At 38.7% G+C, this 26,242-nt stretch overlaps 2 protein-coding genes across 6 annotated transcripts in view; one reads left to right on the plus strand and one right to left on the minus strand.

The window, feature by feature from the left end:
• Positions 1 to 4,123: 4,123 nt before the first annotated feature.
• Positions 4,124 to 5,493, minus strand: LOC128745118 (CAAX prenyl protease 2). Its single transcript, XM_053842109.1, has 3 exons — positions 5,169 to 5,493; positions 4,702 to 5,114; positions 4,124 to 4,647 (listed from the first exon to the last, which is right to left on the minus strand). Exons 1-3 carry the CDS (start codon positions 5,324 to 5,326, stop codon positions 4,307 to 4,309), a joined length of 912 nt encoding a protein of 303 aa, XP_053698084.1. The 5' UTR covers positions 5,327 to 5,493; the 3' UTR covers positions 4,124 to 4,306.
• A 4,243-nt stretch (positions 5,494 to 9,736) lies between these two features.
• The window catches only part of LOC128732536 (baculoviral IAP repeat-containing protein 6), a 46,931-nt gene continuing 30,425 nt past the window's right edge, over positions 9,737 to 26,242 (plus strand). For 3 of the 5 annotated variants that reach the window (XM_053825802.1, XM_053825805.1, XM_053825806.1), the window contains exon 1: positions 9,737 to 10,003. The gene's annotated coding sequence lies outside the window, so the exon portion shown is untranslated. Of the gene's footprint in view, positions 10,004 to 25,979; positions 26,224 to 26,242 lie in introns of those variants that run through there. The other 2 variants (XM_053825803.1, XM_053825804.1) reach the window with 2 other exon arrangements.

The following is a 26,242-nucleotide window of genomic DNA, read 5'->3' on the forward strand; positions in this document are numbered from 1 at the left end:
ACTGAATAATGCGTAGGATCACTAGAATGTTTAATTAATCCGCTTGTATCGGATTGCGTTTTTGATTCCTGCGTTTGCGTTTTGTTTGTTTATTTCACTCTAAGCTCATCGATGCGGCGAAAGTTGAAAGCTCTTTAAAAGCTCATTGATGTGACGAAAGTTTGATACTGTGTTGCTGCTTTTTCCGAAATCGCTAGTTCAACGAAATATGTGCGTAACCAAATATCTATTAACTAATTCCAAATTATACATTGGTCGCTTTTATGAATACGTAATGATCGATATGTTCAGTTGAATTTATTTTCCATTAGCAATTATGTTTTGCTGAGCGTTTATTGATACACAGCAGATCGATAAATTGAATTACAAGTTTCAGGACATTATAACAGCGCTGGAAGCACTGATTACGTGGCGAAAGCGTGATCTGCCAATACAGATGCATTTTTAAGGCGCAAAACAATACATGCTTCGAATGGTAGCCATTTATCCAGCCATCTTTGAGCTACTTTCGGTTTCCCCTTAAGGCCGTAACGGCAAGTCAGAAAAGCACAAAAACTGCCATTCCTACACTGAGAAAACTTGTCGTATAGTTTCTATGTGTCCCACATATAGATTTTTGCAATGTGCCCACTAATGATCTTTATGTGCCAAACAGTTATCATTTATATGCATGCGAAAAATTAGCACATACTATTCATATGCGTATAATTTTTATGTGTATAATTGCACATACTATTCATACGCGTATAATTTTTATGTGTATTTCTGGGAGGATTGTGTTTATATGCAGCTCATGATAATCATATGTCGAATTTGTTTATTCAATCCGGATTGGAACTGGATGAATTTTTTGTGTTCATTTGCTCCTATCTGACAGATAAAATTCATCCAGTTTCAACCCGGATTGAATAAACAAATTCGACAATATAGATTTCATATGGAAATTTACTATTAGTTATGTGCAGAATATTTTGAGTGTAGTAGTTTGGAGGGCGACACTGCTAGACAATAAGGTTTTGCAAGGTGACGTCACGAATAAACCGGAATGAACGCAATTCACCCATTTGACATCCACTCGTGGTTTGTTTACTATTTGTTAGGCGAACGCGATATGCATAAATTGGAGTTTAACGTTTTAAAAGCGTATTATCCAGCAGTGTCGCCCTCCAAACTACTCGGAATGGCAGTTTTTGTGCTTTTCTGACTTGCCGTTAATGGCTTTAGCAATATTCAGTTTCAACATGTTAACAGTAGAATCAATATATATAGAATGCCAGTGTCGCTGTTTTTCTTCAGGACTTATTGTGGTAAACATGATGCTAATAATCTGTATCAAGTCTGTGAATCGGGAACTTCATTGTCAAAGTTGCTCATTGTTATTTATCTGTTCTTTATCTGTGCGCTGGTTGGTGCTGTCAGTGCGCTCTCCGCTGTGTTGTTATGCCAGTGAAATGGTTTTAAATGTTCTTTTTCTTTTCGTCCGGATGAATAGAATCCCACAACTGCGCCCTTTTGTACCGATTTTTTCAGAAACTTGAAGCAAGCGAAGTTTCCAAACACATTACTTGGCAGCCATATTTGAAATTTTAAACTGGTTGTCAAAGTTTGACAATGAGATTCCCCTTTTGATGAATTTCAGGCACACACACATTTGCATATATAATGTAAATACATTATCTGAACATGTGTGATGTTTACCACGCGCACTGCAGCGACACTGGCATTCTATATATATTGATTATACTATGTTAACACATATTCTCCATGTAAACAAACCACTGATAGACGTCAAAGAAGTCAGGTTATGCTCGCCCGTGCAAAACCTTATACGCTTTTAAAACGTTTAACTTCAATTTATGCATATCGTGTTTGTCCGAGGGGATGCGCTGTCCTATCCCTTGCTATGTATTTGTCAGAGGATCATCGCGCTTCCAAAACTGTCAACGCTTCCAAGTGTCAAATTTCAATGCAGTACCATAGCGAGAAAAAAAATCGGAGGGGTTGTGTACAAGACACGACCGCATATATAGGTGACGCAGGACTACGTAAGTCTTTTTGTAGTGATAGTAGCATGTATTCATGCTTGTAATCATTCGATTCTTCATGTATACATGCTATATGCAACTTATCCAGCTTTTTACGCGCTATAATGGAGGACGCTATAAATTGTGTTCGTAATATTCGAACAATCTTTTTGACAACTCTGCATACATCAAAACTGGGCACTCTTCTCCTGTACGGCAGTGTTGCTCTTTCTTTCGTTTACGCAAAAGAAGGAGAGCAATAGTTTTGTTTACATTTCGCACATTTTTGCTCTCCTTCTTTGGCGTAAACGAAAGAAAGAGCACGGTAGTGTTGCAAGAGAAGAGTGCCAGATTTGATGTATGCAGAGTTGTCAAAAAGATTGTTCGCATATCACGAACACAATTTATAGCGGCCACCATTATAGCGCGTAAAAAGCTGGATATACATGCTACATGCGTTGCATGTAACATTTATCAAAGTAGTAACATTGCATACGTTCAATTCTCAAAAGATTGTGCATTTGAAAACAATTTAACAAAATCAACAACACAAACTATTTCTTTCCTGCTACCTTATTGAAATTAAAGATTGTTTTTATTATCCATGGTTCCCCACGTTGAAGGGATTTTACCAATTCAATCCTATTTTATCAACAGCACATCTTTTCAATACACTTCTAATGAAACGGTCGGTAAGCATGCGTATTCACGGGAAACTAGCAGTATTTGACTTTTCGTCGCAAAGCCCAATTTCGGAAGCAGCTTTTCGGCCCAAAAGCGGGATTGTGTTTATAAAAATGTATATACTGCATTCTTCTTGCCAATCTGAATACAGCGAATATATTTTCATAAACCGAATTTTTGTTTCAAACAAAAAAACTGCTTTTGAAATTGGCAGAATCGATGATGACTAATTTCACCTTCATACAGAGTCGTATTATAATCGAACACTACAGCTATAGCACATTTTTCCAACACATATCAAATTCGCCGAGGTTTAATCGTCTCGCAGTACAGAATTTGCGATCTGTTGGGACAACGAACTTGTGTCATTTTTTCTGGCACACTTCCCTAACACAGACATCAAATTGGACTAGGTTTAATCGCGTTCGTAAGAAATCTGTTGGCACGAAGGGGCTTTGTCACTCTTTCTGGCGTACTTCCCAAGCAAGGACATCAAAATGGTCTAGGTTTAACCGCGGTGTTAAGAAATTTTGTTGAAATGAGGAAACTTGGTCACTTGTTTTGGCTTACTTCCCAAGCACAGATATCAAATTGGTATAGATTTAGATCATCGTAAAGAATCTTCCAACCAATCACGAAGCGAGAATTTTGGTAAAACATAGGTTCATTATTTTCAATTTTTCAATAGTTCAACATCAAGAATCCATACTTTTCTTCATTTGGGTCAATTCTTAGAAGATTTTCCGATCGATTGGTGTAAGAATATTGAAAATCGATAGAAAAACCGCTGAGCTATTAGCGCTCAAAACCTTTCATTTTTCGTGACGCTCGCATTTTTCGATTTTTTGGAATGACACCCTATCTCAGAACTTGCCGTAAGACGTAGTCCTACGTCAAAAGAAAAAAGCAAAACATCGAGTTTCTTTGTTCGATGATGTACTCGCTGCTCTCGTTAATGGAGCATTCCCTTGTGTTTGTCTAACAAATTCCGGTTCATTCGTGACGTCACCTTGCAAACCCTTATAGTAAACAAACCACGAGTGGATGTCAAATGGATGAATTGCGTTCGTTCGTGACGTCACCTTGCAAAACCTTATAGTACCTCCGGGTTGGAATTAGATGAATTCTATCTATCTAATAGGAGCAAATGAACACCAAAAATTCATCCAATTCCAAACCCGGACTGAATAAATAAGTTCGCTGTTACAGAACTTCATTCTCACCTTATATGCTTTCATTGTGCAAAACAACTATCAATCTGTCAAATATGAAATGGTTCGCATTCTGAATTGATTTTAACCACTTGATGAGAGATAACTATCGAACTGCCAAATTTCAACTAGAAAATTAAAAATTTCACGAAATGCTTCACAGCCTCAATAGGTTTAAACTACATGGATAATAGTGATTGCAGTTTTTTTTTGTTTTATATTTTTTACTATCGAATAAAGCTGCGATTTGCAATAATTATTACAAAACCTTAGCCTATACCAAAAAATGCATTCTAGATAAACATCAAATATTAACATGCGAATTGACTTAATGCACTGATAATTAATTTCTAACATATGGCAGATATTTTTAGTAACGTAATGCCCTCAAACGTCTCCAGCCCAGAAAAGGTTGTTGGCGTACCAACTCGGTGTAGTTAATATCTGTAGTAACAGAATCCACCCGATTAACCCAAGCAAATATAGTGCGAGAAAAATCGCTTTTCGACGCTCATTCTGCTGTAAAACTTCTTGTAAATCCGGAAAACCCATATGATTACAAAAAGCGTGAGCTACAAATGGTGCCGCAAAATGTCCTGATCGAATAAACAAGTACGCCGAATATATGCCAAAAATTGTGGTATAAAAAAATTGGAAGAATGACACAGTGAGAACAACTTTAAGTGCTTTTCCGTCTCGCAGGCGTTCTTTGATATGATGAAGATGAGCTGGAAGAAAGAGCTGTTAATATAAAGTAATACCTAACAATGCCGTTTCCTTACCTAACCCAAACAGCAAGGGTGTAATAAACATGGCCACTCGTGGTTGAAAAGTTTGCAATAGTAGTGGCAACATACAGGCACGGAAGGTGAACTCTTCAGAGAGCGGAGCAACCAAATGATTTCGGAGCCACATTAAATTTTGTACCGCATTAATCCAATACATCGGCTCCGAATAAATACGCCAGACGCCATTGGTGAGGGTAACACTTAAAGGCCCAAGAAACAAGATCGAAGTTAGCAATAATGGCAAACAAATAGCAGTCAGCAATCCTTCCGACCGAAAACCCATTATCTGCCACATAGTGTACTTCTGGAAAACCCCTTCACACGTAAGAATCCATACAAACACTGGTGATACCAGCATCACTATAAACACACTAAAAAACCGTCTTTTTATAGTGTCGGGATGATCTCTGTAAGAAATAATAAATGTCGTATTATCCTAAAAACAGACTATATACTCTTACCGGTCATGCCTCGATCTCCATACATACAGACTAGCCACATAAATTGTTGACATAAAAAAGCATGCTCCTACAGACACTATTGCCGGCAGTTCTATCTTTGAATGCGGCTGAAAATCCGGCGTCATTTTTATCTGCTCGCTCCAAGCCCTGGACTCCATCCAGAGACGAGCAAACAGATCAAAACGAGATACGATGAACACTAGGCCGTCCAACTTTGCAGATACATTAAAAACTATATTTGTAACTCCAAGGGCACTAGAAGTGAGTGTAATCGTTACAATTAAACATATTTTGCATATGAAAACCTAGCCATACGGAAAGCTGATTGAGTTTTGTTATACTATTTTAATTTAAGGCTCTATTTGTTTATTTACAAAGAATTTTGTCTGCCACTGTCAAACTACAAAGCTGGAATCACACTGACCGTCAGCGAACATCACCGGCAACCAGGGGCTTGCGGTTGCGATTCGCTATGACGGCGTTGCTGATATTGTTCAGGGTTTTGCGTGAGAAAAAAAGAAAGGGAAGTATTTTTGCTTTTGTCATCACACACACGTTGACAGCTCGGCATGAGATTTTCTGTAAGTGCGAGCAGCCTACGAAATCTTTTTCAATGCCGTCATCGCGAATGGGTGCGATGTTTTTGTAGCCAACATCTCAGCACATCTCGACAAGGTTGGCAGCAAATTTACCTGTCAGACGGGCGCTTTTCCGGCTTTTCCCGCTTTTCCTGCAATAGCGCCCTTCGTTAAGTCGACTGTCAAACACAGTTCGTTAAGATATTGTTGTTGCAGTTGAAAACCGCAATAATCGACGTGCGACATTCGGTTTTATTCTTGTTCTGTGTGTCGCAACTACGTCGCACGTGGTGCGTTGTGTTCGTAGATTGATGCGCTATACAGCGCACCACCTGCGACGTAGTGGCGACACACAGAACACGAATAAAACCGAATGTCGCACGTCGATTATTACGGTTTTCAACTGCAACAACAATATAAGGTTTTGCACGGGCGAGCATAACCTCACTTCTTTGACGTCTATCAGTGGTTTGTTTACATGGACTTGGAACATGGCTTAACATGGTTGAAACTGAATATTGCTTAAGGCCTTAGCGGCAAGTTAGAAAAGGACATAAACTGCCATTCCGAGTAGTTTGGAGGGTGACACTGCTGGATAATACGATTTCAAAACGTTTAATTCCAATTTATGCATATCGCGTTCGCCTAACAAATAGTAAACAAACCACGAGTGGATGTCAAATGGGTGAATTGCGTTCATTTCGGTTCATTCGTGACGTCACCTTGCGAAACCTTATGTCGAATTTGTTTATTCAATCCGGATTGGAACTGGATGAACTTTTTATGTTCATTTGCTCCTATCTGACAGATAAAATTCATCCAGTTTCAACCCGGATTGAATAAACAAATTCGACAATGGGGTAAGCACGCCGCTGCCGGCAACGTATATCGTCGGAACCTCAGAGTGATGGTCAAGGGTAGAGTGACTATATATAGAGTGGCGACAATGTCAAAATTGGAATGATAACCATTTCGCGAAATTTTTAACTTTTTGGTTAAAATTTGACAGTACGATGGTTTTTCGAAAATAACCCTGCTCGGAAGCATGGTTAGTTTTAAGGTTTTAACTACAGACGGTAGATAATCTACAGACGCGCAAAGAGAAAAATTACTAATTCGGCAACACTTTTTTTTTGTTTATTTTATTTAAACAGTTTTGGCAACCAGTAAGAATTGGATCAATCTTCCTATAATCAGTAGTAAGTTGCGTGAATCGCGAGATACGTTTCGTGGAACGTGCGAGTTACCACGCATATTTTGCAAATTGAACAAGCCAATCGAATTTTTTATAGCATTATATGATATATTAAGGGTGACTAATCCATATGTTGTTAGTAAATCAATAGTTTAAGTTTGAACATTTCAGGTAGATTACAAAACTTAGTCTTCCCTGCCTATACGAAACACAAGTTTGTTTACTTTGCTCATTTGGTGCCTCGATTTGACGGTTCGATTGGTGTTTTATGCCACGCTCTTTGCGCGTCTGTAGATTATCTACCGTCTGTAGTTTTAACCAAGTTCTGAGAGCCAATGAGATATGCACAGGTGCGGAAGAGAGCTTCGATTTGTTTCACTGATTTTTCGTTGGATTTGTTTTACATTGGTATGGATGCTTATCGCATAATAAATTTGTCCAAACAACCCAGGTTGAAATGAGATGAATTTTATCTATCAAATAAAAGCAAATGAACATCAAAAATTCATCCGATTTTAACTCGGACAGAATAAAATATTTTCATCCTCACCTTATATGCTCTCATTGAGCAAAAAAACTATCAATCCGTCAAATATGAAATGGTTCACATTCTGAACTGATTTTAACCACTCAAGAAGAAATAACCATCGAACTGTCAAATTTTAACCAAAAAGTTAAAAATTTCGTGAAATGGTTCACAGCCATAGTCACTCTAGTCAAGGGTATGTAATCATGCTATCTCTTTCTCATGTAGGAGTGAAGAGCAAGGGCATGGTATGTTGCTATCTCTTTCTCATGTAGGAGTGAAGAGAGCAACTTTCAAATGGTCCTCGGTAAAGGGGAATTCCCACCAAATTTTTTGGTTCTTGTCAAAATTAACATTTTGGTACCTATGCGTGGGACATCGAAAATGTATGAATTTGACAGCCACTTCACCCCGTAGGTGAAGAGAGCATCCTTCAACTAGTTTGCCGGCAATTAGAATTTCTATTGAATAAAGCGTTAGCCTAGGGGCGTGAAACGAACGACAAATGCATATGATTGCAGTGTTACCGTTTTTTCTGACGTTGCGGACCGAGTGACGGCTAACGCTTTATTCAATGGAAATTCTAATTGCCGGCGAACTAGTTGAAGGATGCTCTCTTCCAGGGCTATGGTGTGCTTGTCAAACTCCATATATTCGATGCGTTACTAACATGCATCAAAAATTTGGCTCATAGGGTTACCATTTTTTCCAAATTAGAGTGACCAAGAAATTTTTGGAATATTTTTAAAAAATTTTACTTTCAATTAAGGCGTTTTTTTAATGGGTTAGAAATTGAAATAACAGCGAAGAAAAAATTTTACTTACATATAAAACTAAATGGATGGTGAAACTTTCAGCTCGTTTTAATTAATTGTAACAAAAATTCATTACGACAATTATCAATGACCTTCAAACAAAACAAGTTTGGTTAGCTTATTACGAATACCTAGAGCCTAGATTGAATGCTTTTTACTATTGAGTATTTGTATATTTATGAAGAACGAATATTGGAAGAACTGGGATTGTTATTTTTGAAATAGTACTGCAAATACTAAATACGAGGAATTTTTTATGGGGATGATGATTTCGATGCTAGGTACGAAATTTTCGCTTGACACCACCCCCCTGCTCTCTTCACTCCTACATGAGAAAGAGATAGCATGATTACATACCCTTGACTAGAGTGACTATAACTGTGAACCATTTCGCGAAATTTTTAACTTTTTGGTTAAAATTTGACAGTTCGATGGTTATTTCTTCTTGAGTGGTTAAAATCAGTTCAGAATGTTAGCCGTCACTCGGACCGAAACGTCAGAAAAAACGGTTACACTGCAATCATATGCATTTGACGTTCGTTTCACACCCCTGGTGACGGTCGCATTCGCATCCTTGGTCGCAATCAAGGGGTTTCCAGTAAGGCGTATAAGTGCGTAGTAATCAGAGATTACTTTTGTAATCATTTACGAATTAATTAGATAATCAATGGTAATCAGTAGAGTAATCAATGGTAATCTTTAGCAATTATTGGTAATCATGATTAATTTATAGTAATCACAAGAGACTGATTAGTGGTAATCAGAGGTAATCAGTAAAGAAATCAAAAGTAACTTTTTCAAAGGTGCGTAGTAATCATTGCTGTTGGAAACCCCTTGGTTGCATTCATCAGCAGAGCTATTTATCGTCACCGATATTGTCACCCTAAGGCTGTGAACCATTTCGCGAAATTTTTAACTTTTTGGTTAAAATTTGACAGTTCGATGGTTATTTCTCCTTGAGTGGTTAAAATCAGTTCAGAATGTGAACCATTTCATATTTGACAGATTGATAGTTTTTTTTGCTCAATGAGAGCATATAAGGTGAGGATGAAAATATTGTTTTTTCTGTCCGAGTTAAAATCGGAGGAATTTTTGATGTTCATTTGCTTTTATTTGATAGATAAAATTCATCTCATTTCAACCCGGGTTGTTTGAACAAATTTATAATGTGATAAGCATCCATACCAATGTAAAAAAAATCTAACGAAAAATCAGTGAAACTTGTCGAAGCTCTCTTCCTCACCTGTGCATATCTCATTGGCTCTCAGAACTTGGTTAAAACTAACCATGCTCCCGAGCAGGGTTATTTTCGGAAAACCATCGAACTGTCAAATTTTAACCAAAAAGTTAAAAATTTCGCGAAATGGTTCACAGCCTAAAAGTCGACATTGAGCAAGCTGATTGCTGTCAAACTGTCAACATGAGAAAATTTTTGATTTGTCACAATCCAGATATTTCGTGCTGAACGAAGCAGAGAAAATCTAATCGTATCAATTGTATTACTAAATCTGCGAAAGTAAATCTGTTGTAAAAGTTTAAAGTTCTCAACACGCAATTGTGGTACGAGGGTCTTTGCTACTGTTTTTGTGATAGGTGCTGTAGAAAAAAAATGTAAGTTCTTCATTCGTGCTCACGGAGTTTTCGTGGCTTTTATGTGAGAAAAAGACGAAAATATTTGCTTTGTTCATCGCTAACGTTGACGGATCCTTACGGGATTTCATGTAAGTGTAACAAAGCTTTGAAATCCGAGTTGATTCTCTGCTTGTTCAATCCTATAGCGTTTTTGTTTTTTAATCTACGTTTACACCAACCCGACCACCGAATAAAACAATATTTTCGGAAGAATAAACAAACATTTAATGTTTTCGAGTGGTCAATGGATTGCTAATAGCGGGGTTGAAACGGTTGAAACCGTAGAAAAATCCAGAGTGAACCCGACGTCTAAAGCTGGCATCACACTGACCGTCAGCGAACATTATCGGCAACATGTAACGGAACGTCAGGGATGATCGCATGCATTTTCATATTTTCAATGAGCGCATTCACACGAGTGCCTTGACGTTCCGTGATGTGACGTTCCGGACGCGTGTGAAAGCGCACGTTGAAAATGCATGTGACCGATGTGACCGTCACTGACGATCCGTTTCCGATGATCCGTGTGATTCCAGCTTAAAAAGTTCAACCTACACTCTTAAATGAGTTTACCCGTAAATTGGTTGGATTTTGCCAAAACTTGGTCAAAACTATTCAAAATGCCCTTAAGCTGTACAAACTCAGATTTTGCGTAGTTTTTCAACCAAAAAGTTGGTAGTAGGAACATAAAAGTGCGTTATTTGTCACAGAGAATAATCCAATTATCGGTAGCAAATAGCCAAAATTGATTGAATTTTTACCCAAAATTTGAGTTTGTACACTTTAAGGGTATTTTGAGTAGTTTCAACCTGAGAGAGATTCGCGGACAGGAAAAAATCCAACCTTAAATGCAGCCAGTTCGAACTGTCCACTGCAGCCAGTCCTTATTATTGGCCAGAAATGGAAAAGTATTGGTAACTCATGCAAGTTTTCGGCTGGTAGTTCTTTAGGAAAACAAAAAAGAAATTAAATTGGTCTTACTTTTTTGCGTTGTAAATTAGCTGCTAACTAAAATACAACATTTGATAATATTTTACGCTAAACATACTTTCGAATTTCTCACAATAGTACTCATTTTACATGCAATAAACTATGCGCTTTCGATTTATCGCATGTTTCATGCAGTATTTTTGCAAAATCTGATGTACCTATAGACCAACTAGCACCAAAAAATGACACTGCAAGACGCGCACTTATCACGTCTAATGTAGAGTTCACGCACGCGCTTGAACAGTCAGCTCGAAAATGAAGACAAATATAGTAGGAAAAATAAGAACGGTCAAAGCATGAGAAAAAGTAGACAGTCTTCGTCTGTCTCCCAGGTTTCAACCAAGCCTATTTACAGTCCGACCTATTTACAGATAGAATAATTTAAGAGTGTAGAGCGAAACTGAGTTCAACCTGCGTGAAAAAACAGAGAGGTGCTGTGGCCACAGAGCAGACATCCATTCATGAACAAATTTTTCGGGTATTGGATAAAATTTCAAATTAAAATCATCTAATAAGCTAGCGTTACCACCACTATAGTTTCCGAACTAAATGATTCTTTTGATTTGCACACTGACAACCTTGGTGTAAAATTTTATGCGCCTTTAGCGACATCATCACTATAGTTGGGGACCTTTCGCTTGGATGTCTGTTCTCTGTGCTGTGGCTGTCAAACTACATAAAGCATTGCACGCAAACGTCAGTGCGTTTTTTCGTCCCCAGGTTTGATAGTGTTCAGTGGTTTATTTTGATTACTTATTCGCAAGACCCAGAATTAATAAACTGCAGAAATGACGAAAATATATGTTGTACTGAACTGCTTTCATTTTTCTGCTTCGGAAAAATAGGGTATTTCCGGTTTCCGCAAACAAGTCGTACGAATTACTATAGTGATAAATCCACTAGCAACACGGGGTAAATCACTTCCTGCATAAATATTCAGTAGTATGTGATAAATATATTCACTATTTTAAATGTGTTCACCTCATCATAACAACTCTTGTCACATACTGTTATGAAGTATTCCACCACGCGCACAAACATATCTAGATTTTTTGACAGCTGGGTCCCTCGGTGAGGCGGTTTGCAGTAGGAAAAATTAGAGTGACTATATACAGAGTGGCGACAATGTCAAAATTGGAATGATAATTATCTGTCAGTGTCATTCCAATCGAGCAGACGACCTATCCAACGCGTATGCAGGAAAGAGAAAGAAAAGCCTTGAAAAAACCGCATTGCATACATTTGGGATGACTTGTCGCCACTCTGTATATAGTCACTCTAGGAAAAATAACATCAAATTTCAAACGCCCGGGTCCTCTCCTCCACTCTTTGCTCCCCTCTCACTCCTGCATAAACGAGCCACAGCTAATGTCATTCTCGTTAGTAACGAAACCGCAAATTACTTCATGGGATTCGACAGCATCAAGATTGCTTTGAAGGAGGTGGGAACTTTCATATAATATTTAATACGGGTAAATATATTTAGCACCCGAGTAAATATACAGTGGACCCCCATTCGTTTGAACGATTCCTCATGCAAACTAACGGGGTTAGTTTTCAATTTGAACAACTGGTAACCCTAAACATGCTGGAACTTGTGTGAACTGGCTGCCCTGCTCTTTGTTATTGTTTTGGTAGTTTGATTCAGTTGGCAGTTGCAAGCAGCGAATATTCATTCTCCGATCGGATTTCTACCACAATCGTTGGGAAAACGCAATATGAAACAGAATAAACACGCTAGATCAGCACAAACAAATCATGTTTATGTGCATTGTCTGCATAAGCAAATGATGTCATAATGAGTATGACGTTTGAACCATTTTTAATTTGCACGTCGTGCAAACCAACGGGGTTCAAATTAAAAAGTGTTCAGATTAAAAACGGTCAAACGAACGGGGGTCCACGGTATTTAATATGTATAAAATATTTTTAATATACTTAATATGTTTGAAGTGATTAGCCTATAGTTACTATATATATAGTTCGGCGGATAGAAAACCAGGCGAATTGGCATCCCTGATTTATGAAATTAAATTTGAAATTATAGTGAAATGTGCAGGTTTTTACGAAAAATAATCACTGGCGGGTGTTGAAAATGACTAGTTCTATGAAAATAAAGTGTGTTTTTTTTAACATTACTCCTGCATTTTGGATTTTGAAAAGCTTTTGGCTCCGCTTTTGACGTTTATTTGGCTCCCGATTTTCTATCCGCCGAACTATATATATAGTAACTATAGATTAGCCCCGTGTGTTTGCCTCATGTTGGGGTACAGCTGATGCTAGAGGAACAAACCGAAAAATAGCGATTTATTAGTTGTGTTGCTCCGTTTGTCACACAGTAGAACACATATTTTGGTCAAATTTTTCATCCTGTTTCAAATTCAAGCACACAATTTTGAAATTTGTTGGCATTTAACGAGAAATTAGCCCTCATCATGTATTCATGACTACCATGATTGCTTTGAGAGTGTTAGTAAATAGCTCTTAATGGCTCTTTACTTGCAATTTTTTCAATGTAGTACAGTAGATTCGCTAGGATAAATGTTTATTTGCCTTGCATTATCGATAATCTTTAATATGCAACTCAGTTCCATCGACAAAAATGTTTTTCTGGCGAGAAAACTGCTTATGAGCACATGCACTTGTCTTCAAAATCATCTCAGCATAAAACATAAAGCATAAAACACACACACAATACTAACGTCATCGCGTATCGCATTTTACCTGAATATTTTAAACAAAACCGGCCCTTCATTTCACTTGAAATGCAGTAGTTAGAACCATTTAATTGTAGCACTTCAATATCTGGCTCACTTTCCGTCAATATATTTCCGCAGCTGGCAGAAATTTACAAAACATGAAAGCACACGAGCATCGAATCTACATTTGCGCATGCAAAAGACACTCTGTGCGTTTGCGTTTCAGCGACTTCTACTCATCCATTCCATCTAAAAATCTGGCAAGTTTTATTCACTTTATTCTTAAACATTAGACGAAATGCATGCCGACTGCGAACCAGATGTTTCAAAAATTATTCGGATAAATGAAAGTTTCGATTTTTTAGAGTGCATCTATCTCATGAGGCAAGGCGATTTTCGTATTCTTTCTTTTACCTCTTGCTCGTAGCAAACCAGTAGTGCCATACAAAATACTAATAGCGTTTTTGTTATTTAACCTGGGTTAGTTCCAACCCGACCACTTAATAAACAAATATTTTCGGGAGAATAAATAAACGTTTTCAGGTTGTCAGTGCTCATGCCGTTGCTCATGGCGGAGTTGAAGCTGTAAAAATAAATAGCCAGAGCGAACTCTCCGTCTAAAAAGCACAGAGAACAGATTAACAGACTCGAAAGAAGCAATCGATTTTTTTTGTGTAAAATCTGTTGGTGGCGCCCTCCAGAAATAGTTTGCCAAACGCATAAAAATATCCATGTATCTTTATAGTATAATCAATATATATAGAATGCCAGTGTCGCTGGTGTTTCATGGATATTTTGGTGGCAAACATGTTGCTGGTTCGTGTCTTGGATACGGGAACTACATTGTCAAATTGCCCAATAGAAAATTTTCCTCCCGACGAAATACCCCAAAACGACCAAATCGGGTAATTTATCCTACGTGATTTACGGAAAAGCAGAAGGATTTTTTATTGGGTTGCCTTTTTAGTTTGACAATCAGATTCCCGTTTCGAATCGATCACTCACACATATGCGCATACAGTGTAAATACGTAATTTTCAAATGTGTGATGTTTACCACGAGCACTGCAGCGACACTGGCATTCTATATATATTGATTCAACTATCTTTATCAATATTTCTTTATGCTGGAGTTACATAACAGCGATGGCAGCGACATCAAGATTTAGTTTGACCAAACTCGTGACTTTAGTCATGACCTTGAAATGCGGTCAGGCATATATTAATATTTTTTTGAAACGATGATTCTACAATTGATGAAGGGACGGTAAGGGAAAGTAATGAAGAAGGATTTTTTTCGGGAATGAGATGGAAGGGTGGAAAGGAAGGGGGGGGGGGGGTAATAGGTAGCTATGGTTAACAAGTTGTTGTGACTCCTGTCTTTTGTCCAATGCTGGAAGGTGCATGGGTCGAACCAAGCTGTAATCAGAGATTATAACCGGATTTGAACCCACAACACCTACCAGGGCGTGTCGCTCACTGGTACCCGTGTACCTTTGAACCGCAGAGGCGCCTGACAAAAGAAGTCTGCACAACCCCCCTTATTAACCATAGCGCGACATGGGTTGATCTATTTTTAGACACACAAATTGTGCCTCTTCCTCCACCTACTGTAGAAACCACCGACCGAGAAGTTTTAATCTAACGTCATTTTACTTTCAGGACGACGACACTATGCAGGCCCTTACGACTTGCAAGGTACTGCGTGTGACGCTGTTCGTCCGAAAGCGTGTTAATCCGCGTTTCTCAGCGCGGTTCTTCGGAGAAAGGCTCCGTTCCTATGAAAATTGACCAAACTCGTGACTTTAGTCATGACCTTGAAATGCGGTCAGGCATATATTCATATTTTTTTGAAACGATGATTCTACAATTGATGAAGGGACGGTAAGGGAAAGTAATGAAGAAGGATTTTTTTCGGGAATGAAGGGGAAGGGTGGAAAGGAAGGGAGGGGTAATAGGTAGCTATGGTTAACAAGTTGTCGTTGTGACTCCTGTCTTTTGTCCAATGCTGGAAGGTGCATGGGTCGAACCAAGCTGTAATCAGAGATTATAACCGGATTTGAACCCACAACACCTGCCAGGGCGTGTCGCTCACTGGTACCCGTGTACCTTTGAACCACAGAGGCGCTGGACAAAAGAAGTCTGCACAACCCCCCTTATTAACCATAGCGCGACATGGGTTGATCTATTTTTAGACACACAAATTGTGCCTCTTCCTCCACCTACTGTAGAAACCGCCGACCGAGAAGTTTTAATCTAACGTCATTTTACTTTCAGGACGACGAAACTTCTCGGTCGGTGGTTTCTACAGTAGGTGGAGGGAGAGGCACAATTTGTGTGTCTAAAAATAGATCAACCCATGTCGCGCTATGGTTAATAAGGGGGGTTGTGCAGACTTCTTTTGTCCAGCGCCTCTGTGGTAAAGGTACACGGGTACCAGTGAGCGACACGCCCTGGCAGGTGTTGTGGGTTCAAATCCGGTTATAATCTCTGATTACAGCTTGGTTCGACCCATGCACCTTCCAGCATTGGACAAAAGACAGGAGTCACAACGACAACTTGTTAACCATAGCTACCTATTACCCCTCCCTTCCTTTCCACCCTTCCCCTTCATTCCCGAAAAAAATCCTTCTTCATTACTTTCCCTTACCGTCCCTTCATCAATTGTAGAATCATCGTTTCAAAAAAATATGAATATATGCCTGACCGCATTTCAAGGTCATGACTAAAGTCACGAGTTTGGTCAATTTTCATAGGAACGGAGCCTTTCTCCGAAGAACCGCGCTGAGAAACGCGGATTAACACGCTTTCGGACGAACAGCGTCACACGCAGTACCTTGCAAGTCGTAAGGGCCTGCATAGTGTCGTCGTCCTGAAAGTAAAATGACGTTAGATTAAAACTTCTCGGTCGGTGGTTTCTACAGTAGGTGGAGGAAGAGGCACAATTTGTGTGTCTAAAAATAGATCAACCCATGTCGCGCTATGGTTAATAAGGGGGGTTGTGCAGACTTCTTTTGTCAGGCGCCTCTGCGGTTCAAAGGTACACGGGTACCAGTGAGCGACACGCCCTGGTAGGTGTTGTGGGTTCAAATCCGGTTATAATCTCTGATTACAGCTTGGTTCGACCCATGCACCTTCCAGCATTGGACAAAAGACAGGAGTCACAACGACAACTTGTTAACCATAGCTACCTATTACCCCCCTCCCCCCCTTCCTTTCCACCCTTCCCCTTCATTCCCGAAAAAAATCCTTGTTCATTACTTTCCCTTACCGTCCCTTCATCAATTGGGTCCTAAAGCCCTATGTCGTTTTTAGCTTGAATCGATGAGGTTATGGTTAGGAACACATATTTTGATATTCAATTTTATATTTTTAGGCTATTGCCGTTAAAAACCTTTCTTTTTAATTTTGTGAAATTTTGAACAAAAAATAAACATTTAGGCAACCTTATACAGTCAACTTTCGCTAATTGCACTAAGCTCTTAGCCTGTTTAGTGAAAGACTTTCGTTAATTGGGCTGAGATGTCAAAACCGAGGGATATATCGATTGTTTTTGTCGAAATCGTCGCAGAAAGGTTTATAAAAATATACACTTATATTAAATACAGAATCAAAGTGGAACCTAATCTTTTCATTGCTGAAATTTAGTTCTAGATTGTTTAATAAGTATATAGCTGAATTTCATGCTACAATGTTAATATATATTGGCATTTTTAACTGTTTCACCGTGATGCTAAAAATAGGAGGGTCAAGTTCATAAGGGATCGGAAAACGATATGATGCAATTGTGTTCCATTCAATTAATTTTAATATTTTCTGTATAAATTATTTTCCACACTTAAATGAACTATATTCAAGAGCCCCTCGGAAGAAAAAATACGCTGTCAGAAATGACGTTTGACTTCGTTTTAGATGGGCTATAGCCCAATTAGCGGGAGCCCGATTAAAACGTAGCCCAGTTAAAGATAGCCCAACGAACGAAAGTTGACTGTATAGACAAACTATAGTTGTGCATGGTTGTGTCAAGCGGTGTCTAGACAACACGAATTATAAAAAGAAACCATAGTATGTCTTGAAATGTCTCGGAAAACTTTTTGTTTACCTTCACGCTCATGTGATAGTGTGTCAAAAAGTCAAAAGTTGCAAAGTCAGGAAAACACTACACGTGTTTTTGATTTGGTCAAGTTATCGGCCCAATAAACCCCCGAACCATCTCTGTAGTAGGAGACATGCAGTGCTAGCATTTCCCACTATCGCCATGTATGGCTTGGCAATCGCGACCTAAAACATTTTCTGAGTTTACAGCTCATTTTCCGGTTCCGGTCATCTCAGTTTAATTAAGGCCTTTGTCAAAATCAGCAATAAGCGTAGTGACTGCACTTGGTCTCACAGCGTGGATGGCTTGTTTTCGGATGAAACACCCGCTATCGAGATGCGACCGTGTTTGGTTAGAAACGCACAGAAATTTTTGGTCTACCGTTCGCCCTACTGCTGATTCACATCGGAGTAGCAGAACATACCAATCTGATTGATAACACGGTGCCAGTTTCGGTTGGCGTTTTTTTTTCATACTGTTCTGCGGGGTCGATTGTACCGAGATTATACTTTTGGCCATCAGTTTGACATCGTTTAGTCATTCTTAGCGCAAACTAGATTTGGACAAAGTCTAGCACCGTGAATCGATGGATTGGAATAGATTGCCAGAATCAAAACTTTTATCCGATAACTAGTACAAATTTGATGTTCCACTTCCTCACGACTAGCAAAACGCAGACAAGCACAAAAGACAACTGCGAAGCTGTAACTGTCAAAACGATCAGCTGCTCTAACGTCAAACCAGAGTTGCCAGTGAGAAAAAGTTATCATTGTTGCCAGAAACGTGTTATTTTCGTTATGTCAAGGAAGATCTTTAATGTCAAGGGAGAATAAATTACAATATTTTTGTTTTTTAATTTTTTAGTGCTCTGCATCTTTTTAAAAAAGAAAAAACTATACTCTGGTAGTCATAATGGGAAGCTTTATCGTTCCTTCTAAAAAAATTATCTTTTTATCACAAATTTTAGGACCCAATTGTAGAATCATCGTTTCAACAAAAGATTTAGTTTGCCACTAACTGCTCGAGGGGTGCTCTATTGAAGGATTACTCGTAGATTACATAAAAACCTTTTACACACTTAGTCTGTTCTCTGTGTAAAAAGTTCAACCCAGAGCGAAACTAAATTCAACCTGAGTGAAAAAACGAGTGAATCGTTTGGAACTAGAGCGAACCTAAGCAAGATTTTCGTCATGTAATAAAAAGAATCTAACGGAAGATATGGCAACATTACATAGAGCTTGCTAAGTCTAGTGCAAAAGGCTACAAAAACTTGTCGTTATTCACTCAAACGTATGTTTTTTTACCGGGGTATAACTGGGGGAAAACAAAAACAAACGTGTAAAATCAATGTAAAATCTAACAACAGCAACAATAAATCGCGCGTCGATGTGTGCGTGCGGCAAACGTCAGCAAGCTCAATTGGGTAAAGAATACCAGCGAATTTTGTGTTAAGCTCTCGCGTGACTTTAGCTGAAATGTTCATCATATGTTATACAATACTCCCGGGTTTATTAACATTGTTCGTCAAACTGCATGTACACACAATGCGCTTGGTAATTTGACGCTTACGGTTTCTAATCTACCCAGGTAACCAATAAGCATTTCCAGTGCAACATAAATGCAAGCCAATAAGCATTTAAGTTGCCTTAAATGCCACTTAAATGCTATTTTGGCAAAATATGCGGCTACTTTACTGCTAGCCCTCTTATAGTGCTGACAATGCTTATTTGCAGCTAGTTACCGACAATAAGAATTTAAATAGAATTGTGGATGCCAATTTACAACAGTTATGCAGCCAAAAGGCTGATAAACAGCAACCTGCAGTATAAAACGCCAGGGATGCTAATAAACGATTGATTTACTGCTTATATTAATGCTTATTGGTTACCTGGGTATTCACAAAACAATACACGGTAAAAAATCGTCACGTTTATTTCAAGTGTTTTTGCATTTGCTTTAATTTGTCTCGCCGCACTGCAAATTGAAGTGATTTAGCATTGATTTCGCATGATTGAGCATTTTTTAACAAAGAGATCTTCCGTTGAAAAGTATTTAATGGAACACACCATCTACATGACTGTTTTCATCCATTGAAATTGAATTTTGTTTTGCAATTCGTAAATGTCAAAGGGCGAAACAAAAGTGCAACTTATAGTAGTCAGCAGAAAGACGTAAAACCAGCAGATTAAACCATGTTTTCCTTCGAAATCACTGATATTCTGGAGCGTGAGTAGAGTGAATTTATCTCTGTAGTCTAAATTATTAAATTAAATGTTTTTAGTATACAGAATTAATCCGATGGAGACGAACATGAATCCCGCAGTGGCGTTCAACAATATTTAGCCATCCCAGTAGAAACTGAAATCAAACTGCAACCCAGTTCAATTATCGGTGATCATGAATAACATGTTAATATCATTCATTATGGTAAATTATATTACACATTATATAATATAATATAATATAATAAATTAGCTTGTCGAACAAATTAAGTTTTATCATGCATTTTTTTTTCAATTCATTTGACACTCCAAAATTCAAAACATTAGCACAGTCGAAATTGAAGTGATTTTCTGTTGGTTTCATCGTACTTTGTATTGACTCATTTTCAATAGATTTTCATTTCGAATTATAATGTTTGGCAAGTAGTGCTAATTCAAAGGTAAATCACTTCACTTCAACGTGATATTTTTTTACCGTGTACAAATCTATACCTATAAAGAAGGATTTCTGTCTGTCTGTCTGTCTGTCTGTCTGTCTGTCTGTCTGTCTGTCTGTCTGTCTGTCCTGTGTTCCTTATAGAATCAAAAACTACTGAACCAATCAGCGTGAAAATTTGCATGTAGAGGTTTTTGGGGCCAGGAAAGATTTTAGTGATGGTTAGAGACCCCTCCCCCCACTAAGAGGGGGGGCTCCCATACAAATGAAACACAAATTTCTGCATAACTCGAGAACTAATCAAGCAAATAGAACCAAATTTGGCATGTGGGTGTTTTCGGTGACAAGAATTTATTCTAGGGTATTTTGAGACCCCTCCCCTCTTTATAAGGGGAATTATAACTCCTCTCCCCTTTAAGAGGGGGGGTTTCCATACAAATTTCCTCATAACTCGAGAAATAATCAAGCAAATGGAACCAAATTTGGCATGTGAAGGTTTTCGAGGGCAAGAAAATTTTCTATGTTGAATTAGGACCCCTCCTCACTTTAAGAGGGGGGGCTCCTGTACAAATGAAATACCAATTTCCTCATAACTCGAGAACTAATCAAGCAAATGGAACCAAATTTGGCATGTGTGTGTTTTTGAAGACAAAATTTTTTTCTATGATGAATTGGGACCCCTCCCCACTTTAAGAGGGGGGGGGGCTCCTATACAAACGAAATACAAATTTCCTTATAACTCGAGAGCTAATCCAGCAAATGGAACCAAATTTGGCATGTAGGTGTTTTTGGAGGCAAGAATGTTTTCTATGATGAATAAGAACCTCTCCCCACTTTAGGAGGGGGGGCTCCTATACAAATGAAATAGAAATTTCCTCATAACTCGAGAACTAATCAAGCAAATAGAACCAAATTTGGCATGTGCGTGTTTTCGGTGACAAGAATTTATTCTATGGTAAATTGAGACCCCTCCCTCTTTATAAGGGGAATTGTAACTCCTCTCCCCTTTAAGAGGGGGGGCTTCCATACAAATTTCCTCATAACTCGAGAACTAATCAAGCAAATGGAACCAACTTTGGCATGTGAAGGTTTTCGAGGGCAAGAAATAATCTAGCAAATAGAACAACATTTGGCATGTGGGTGTTTTTTTTGGTGACAAGAATTTATTCTATGGTGAATTGAGACCCCTCCCCTCTTTATAAGAGGAATTATAACTCCTCTCCCCTTTAAGGGGGGGACTTCCATACAAATTTCCTCATAACTCGAGAACTAATCAAGCAAATGGAACCAAATTTGGCATGTGAAGGTTTTCGAGAGCAAGAAAATTTTCTATGGTGAATTAGGACTCCTCCCCACTTTAAGAGGAGGGGCTCCTGTACAAATGAAATATAAATTTCCTCATAACTCGAGAACTAATCAAGCGAATTGAACCAAATTTGGCATGTGTGTGTTTTTGGAGACAATTTTTTTTTCAATGATGAATTGGGACCCCTCCCCACTTTAGGAGGGGGGGCTCCTATACAAACGAAATACAAATTTCCTCATAACTCGAGAACTAATCCAGCAAATGGAACCAAATTTGGCGTGTAGGTGTTTTTGGAGGCAAGAATTTTTTCTGTGATTAAATAGGACCTCTTCCCACATTAGGAGGGGGGGCTCCAATACAAATGAAATACAAATTTCCCCATAACTCGAGAACTAATCAAGCAAATAGAACCAAATTCGGCATGTGGAGGTTTTTGGAGGCAAAAATAATTTCTACGGTGAATTAGGATCCATCCACACTTCAAGAGGGGGGGCTTCTACACAAATGAAATACAAATTTCCTCATAATTCGAGAACTAATCAAGCAAATGGAACCATATTTGGCATGTGGGTGTTTTTGGAGGCACCATTTTTCCCATGATGAATTAGGACTTCTTACCTTTTTAGGAGGGGGGGGGCTCCCATTCAAACGAAATACAAATTTGCTCATAACTTTAGAACTAATCAAGCAAATGGAACCAAATTTGGCATGTGAGAGTTTTAGATGGCAGAATTTTTTTTCTGTGGTGTATTACGACCCCTTTCTCTTTTAAGAGGGTGGGCTCCCATACAAATGAAATACAAATTTCCTTATAATTTGAGTACTAATCAAGCAAATGGAACCAAATTTAGCATGTAGGAGATTTTTGAGTCTTGAATTTATTTTATGATAGTTAGAGACCTCTCACCCCTGTGGTAGGGGGATATGGACTCTCATACAAATAAAACAGAAATTTTTGCGAAACTCAAAAACTAATCCAACTCGAGAAATTCGAGACTCTTCCATAAAACATTAATCAATAACAAGACCACAAAAACTATCTATAGTAACACTAGATCATTCAGGACGAGCCGGTCGCGAGTGTTGCCGGTGACCCGCCGTCGGAAGCGCCGCCCACTGGGGGGCTTGCAAAACTCGAGAAGTGACAAAGATCATCCGAGATTCATGATTTATGTACAACACAGGTTAATTTGTGGCAATACGAAGTTTGTCGGGTCAGCTAGTATAATATAATGATCACTTAATCTTAATCTTAATGATCACTAATTTCACCTTAACCCAGCGAAAGACGAAATTCTGTGCCTTATAGCGAATTCATAAATTAACCTGGGTTCGTGCTAACTCCAACCCGAAATTTATGAACGATACGGGCAGTTTGACAGATCGACCCGTAAACCATAATGCTAGACACCCCATAAAAAATCCCTCCTACTTTTCCCCCTATTTAGTAGGTTCGCGTAGGGTGAATCGCCCTATTTTGCTTCCTACGGATCGGCCGATTTTTGCAACATTTACCAGCCTACGCTTATTGGAGTTTTACAGGGGAATATACCGATTCTCAGGTATACAAAATCGATCGACTAGAACCGACTAAGTTGGTTGTTTAGTAGGGTGATGAATTAGAGCCGACCTACGGAACCATACGAAATCGGCTGGTTAATCGGGAGATAAAATTTATCCATACAGACGAAATACGTGGATTGATTGGTGCATGCAATTGGGCTCCCTACTAATACCGACCAAATCGGGGGAGGAATTGGAAGACGAAATAAGTAAATCAAACTAAATAGGCGAATGAATCGAGGCAGAAAGTTATGCAACCTACGGATCTAGACGAAATAGGTGAATTAATAGATGTATTCAATTGGGCTCCATACTAAAATCGATCAAATCGGAGGAGGAAACGGATGACGAAGTAAGTAAATCTAACTAAATAGGCGGATGAATTGAGGCACAATGTTATGCAACCTACGCAACCCGACGAAATAGGTGGAATAATAGGTGTATGCAATTGAGGTCCCTACCAAATCGGAGGAGGAATCGGATGACGAAATAAGTAAATCAAACTTGATAGGCGGATTAATCGATGCAAAAAATTTTGCAACCTACGGAATTAAACGAAATAGGTTGATTAATCGAGATATAAAATTGATCAACACAGACGAAATAGGCGGATTAATAGGTGCATAATATTGTGCATCCAGCACTAAATTGGACTTCCGAAAAAACGGCAAACGATTTTTCTTTCATACCGTACATTAATCCTAGTGTATTAGGAAGTAGTGCGCTGTATAGCGCGTCTCATTTGCTATACAGCGCACTACTTCCGACATTAGGTTTAATGTGCGGTAAGGAAGAAAAATCGTTTGTCGTTTTTTCGGAAGTCCAATTTAGTGCTGATGGATACACAATATTATGCACCTATTAATCCACCTATTTCGTCTGTGTTGATCAATTTTATATCCCGATTAATCAACCCATTTCGTTCAGAACTAGTCGATCGGAAATCACACTCTCGTTGTTCTTTTATCTTTTATTTAAAAAATTATTACAGAAGTCTCTGCTCTCTCAGTCCCTGCTTTCTTGCCACTGCCATTCCGTTCAAGCCGTATCTCCTCGTGCAATGGCTTTAGCAGGTAGATTTTTCTTTATCCTGAAACTCAGATCTTTATTATTGCTTCACTGTTAAAATTTGTAATTGTAATACCTTATGGCTCCTCGGCCGCTTCAGTAGCAACAAAACTTTTACCAGTTCGGGCGCCATATGAAGAACGCCCACAGGATAATTTTCAATATCCAAATGAAAGTCATCGACTTGATTGCTTTTCACTGAAATCAATGAACTATGTTATATATAATTCTAGAATTTGATGCACATCCGAAACATACTTCCCAAAATTTCCGCTGCATCTCTGCTCACAAGAACCTCCTTTTCTAAGTAGACTGTAAGCGCAACTAGGAAAATTACCCGCTGGGTAAGAAAGTGCCAGTGATCGTTGTATCGGTAATACTGCCCTGCCGGAATCAGAGCAGCTAAACCTGGGTTAGACCCAGGTTCGGCAGCTGCTTCCTTGATAAGTTTGCAATCTGTGTTTTATCCTTTGCTATGCAATGGCCTCCGATGGCACCGTCACTGTCAACTGCAAATAAAGCACAATTCAAACCGCTCGTACCTACGAAAACACTTTGTTAAAATTGTTGACTAAATAATTACACTCGAACATTGTAAAATTACCAACTATTGATGCAAACTCCACAAACATCATCCCGTAGCGCCATTTTCTCGATACTCAGATTTGTCAACAGGTATATACAGGTATTTCTATACAGGCTCAATCGATTTTTCGACCGATTTAATAGAGACCCTACGATAACAGATTAAATTCGCCAATAAATCGGGTTACGGGTTGGGTGACGAAAACCGATCCCGTTTGATGATTGATCGGTGCACTTAATTGACAAACTAATCCTTGCAATCTAAACCGACTCTTTCACCGATTTAATCGATACCCTATGAAAACAGATTAAATTCATCAATAAATTGGGTGGCGGGTCGGGCGACGAAAACCGACCCCGTTTGATGATTGATCGATGCACTTAATTGACAAACTAATCCTTGCAAACTAAACCGACTCTTTGACCGATTTAATTGATACCATACGAAAACAGATTAAATTCACCAATCGATTGGGTGGCGAGTCGGGCGACGAAAACCGACCCCGTTTGATGATTGATCGATGCACTTAATTGACAAACTAATCCTTGCAAACTAAACCGACTCTTTGACCGATTTAATTGATACCCTACGAAAACAGATTAAATTCGCCAATAAGTCGGGTGACGAAATGAACCTATCTACGAAACCCAACGATGTAGGTTAATTAGTAGGTCTTAGGTCTTAGGCACCCTATTTTGTCGGTAGACGCGTAAAATGCCATCTGTCAAACTTTTTATGGGGCAGTTTTAACTTGCGCTTCAAACTGAATGCTGTCAGTTTAACCGAGATGCAATCTCGGTTAATTTATGAACGCTTTGACAGCACTTCGATTAAAACTAAGTGCTAATCGATCTGAGTCAGGTTTATTTATGAATTCGCTATAAGAGGGGGGGGGGGGGGCACATTATACACATTTCCGCCATAATCCGTCTCGAATTCGTCAAAATGATGTCTCTTCACCTTGTTATTTATTCGCATTGCTTGACAGTCACACACAGCCTGCTACGTTTTTTTGCCATTTTTCGCCATTCCATACAATTCGCATTGTGATGTCAGTGTAAAATACATGTTCTTTGCGCGTTTACTGTCGCAGACACCAACTAACATTTTATGAAATTAATAAAATTTCATATCACTTTATTCAATAGTGAAATTTCGTAAAGAATAATTGTCATTTTAGTTTGTAAAATTCTCACGCACACGTCGCGGATGGTTTGACGGTACATTATTTTGACAGCTGCAAATAGATTTTTTCTCAGTTCCTCTGTCGGGGCTCACTGAATGGCGGACAAGAAAATGTTTTATTTGTGCTGAAATACAATAGCTATTTGTAAAAAGTTAAAGGTGAATCATGCAGATTTTG

The sequence above is a fragment of the Sabethes cyaneus genome, chromosome 1 (assembly GCF_943734655.1).
Source record: "Sabethes cyaneus chromosome 1, idSabCyanKW18_F2, whole genome shotgun sequence".
NCBI classification, from domain to species: Eukaryota; Metazoa; Arthropoda; class Insecta; order Diptera; family Culicidae; genus Sabethes; species Sabethes cyaneus.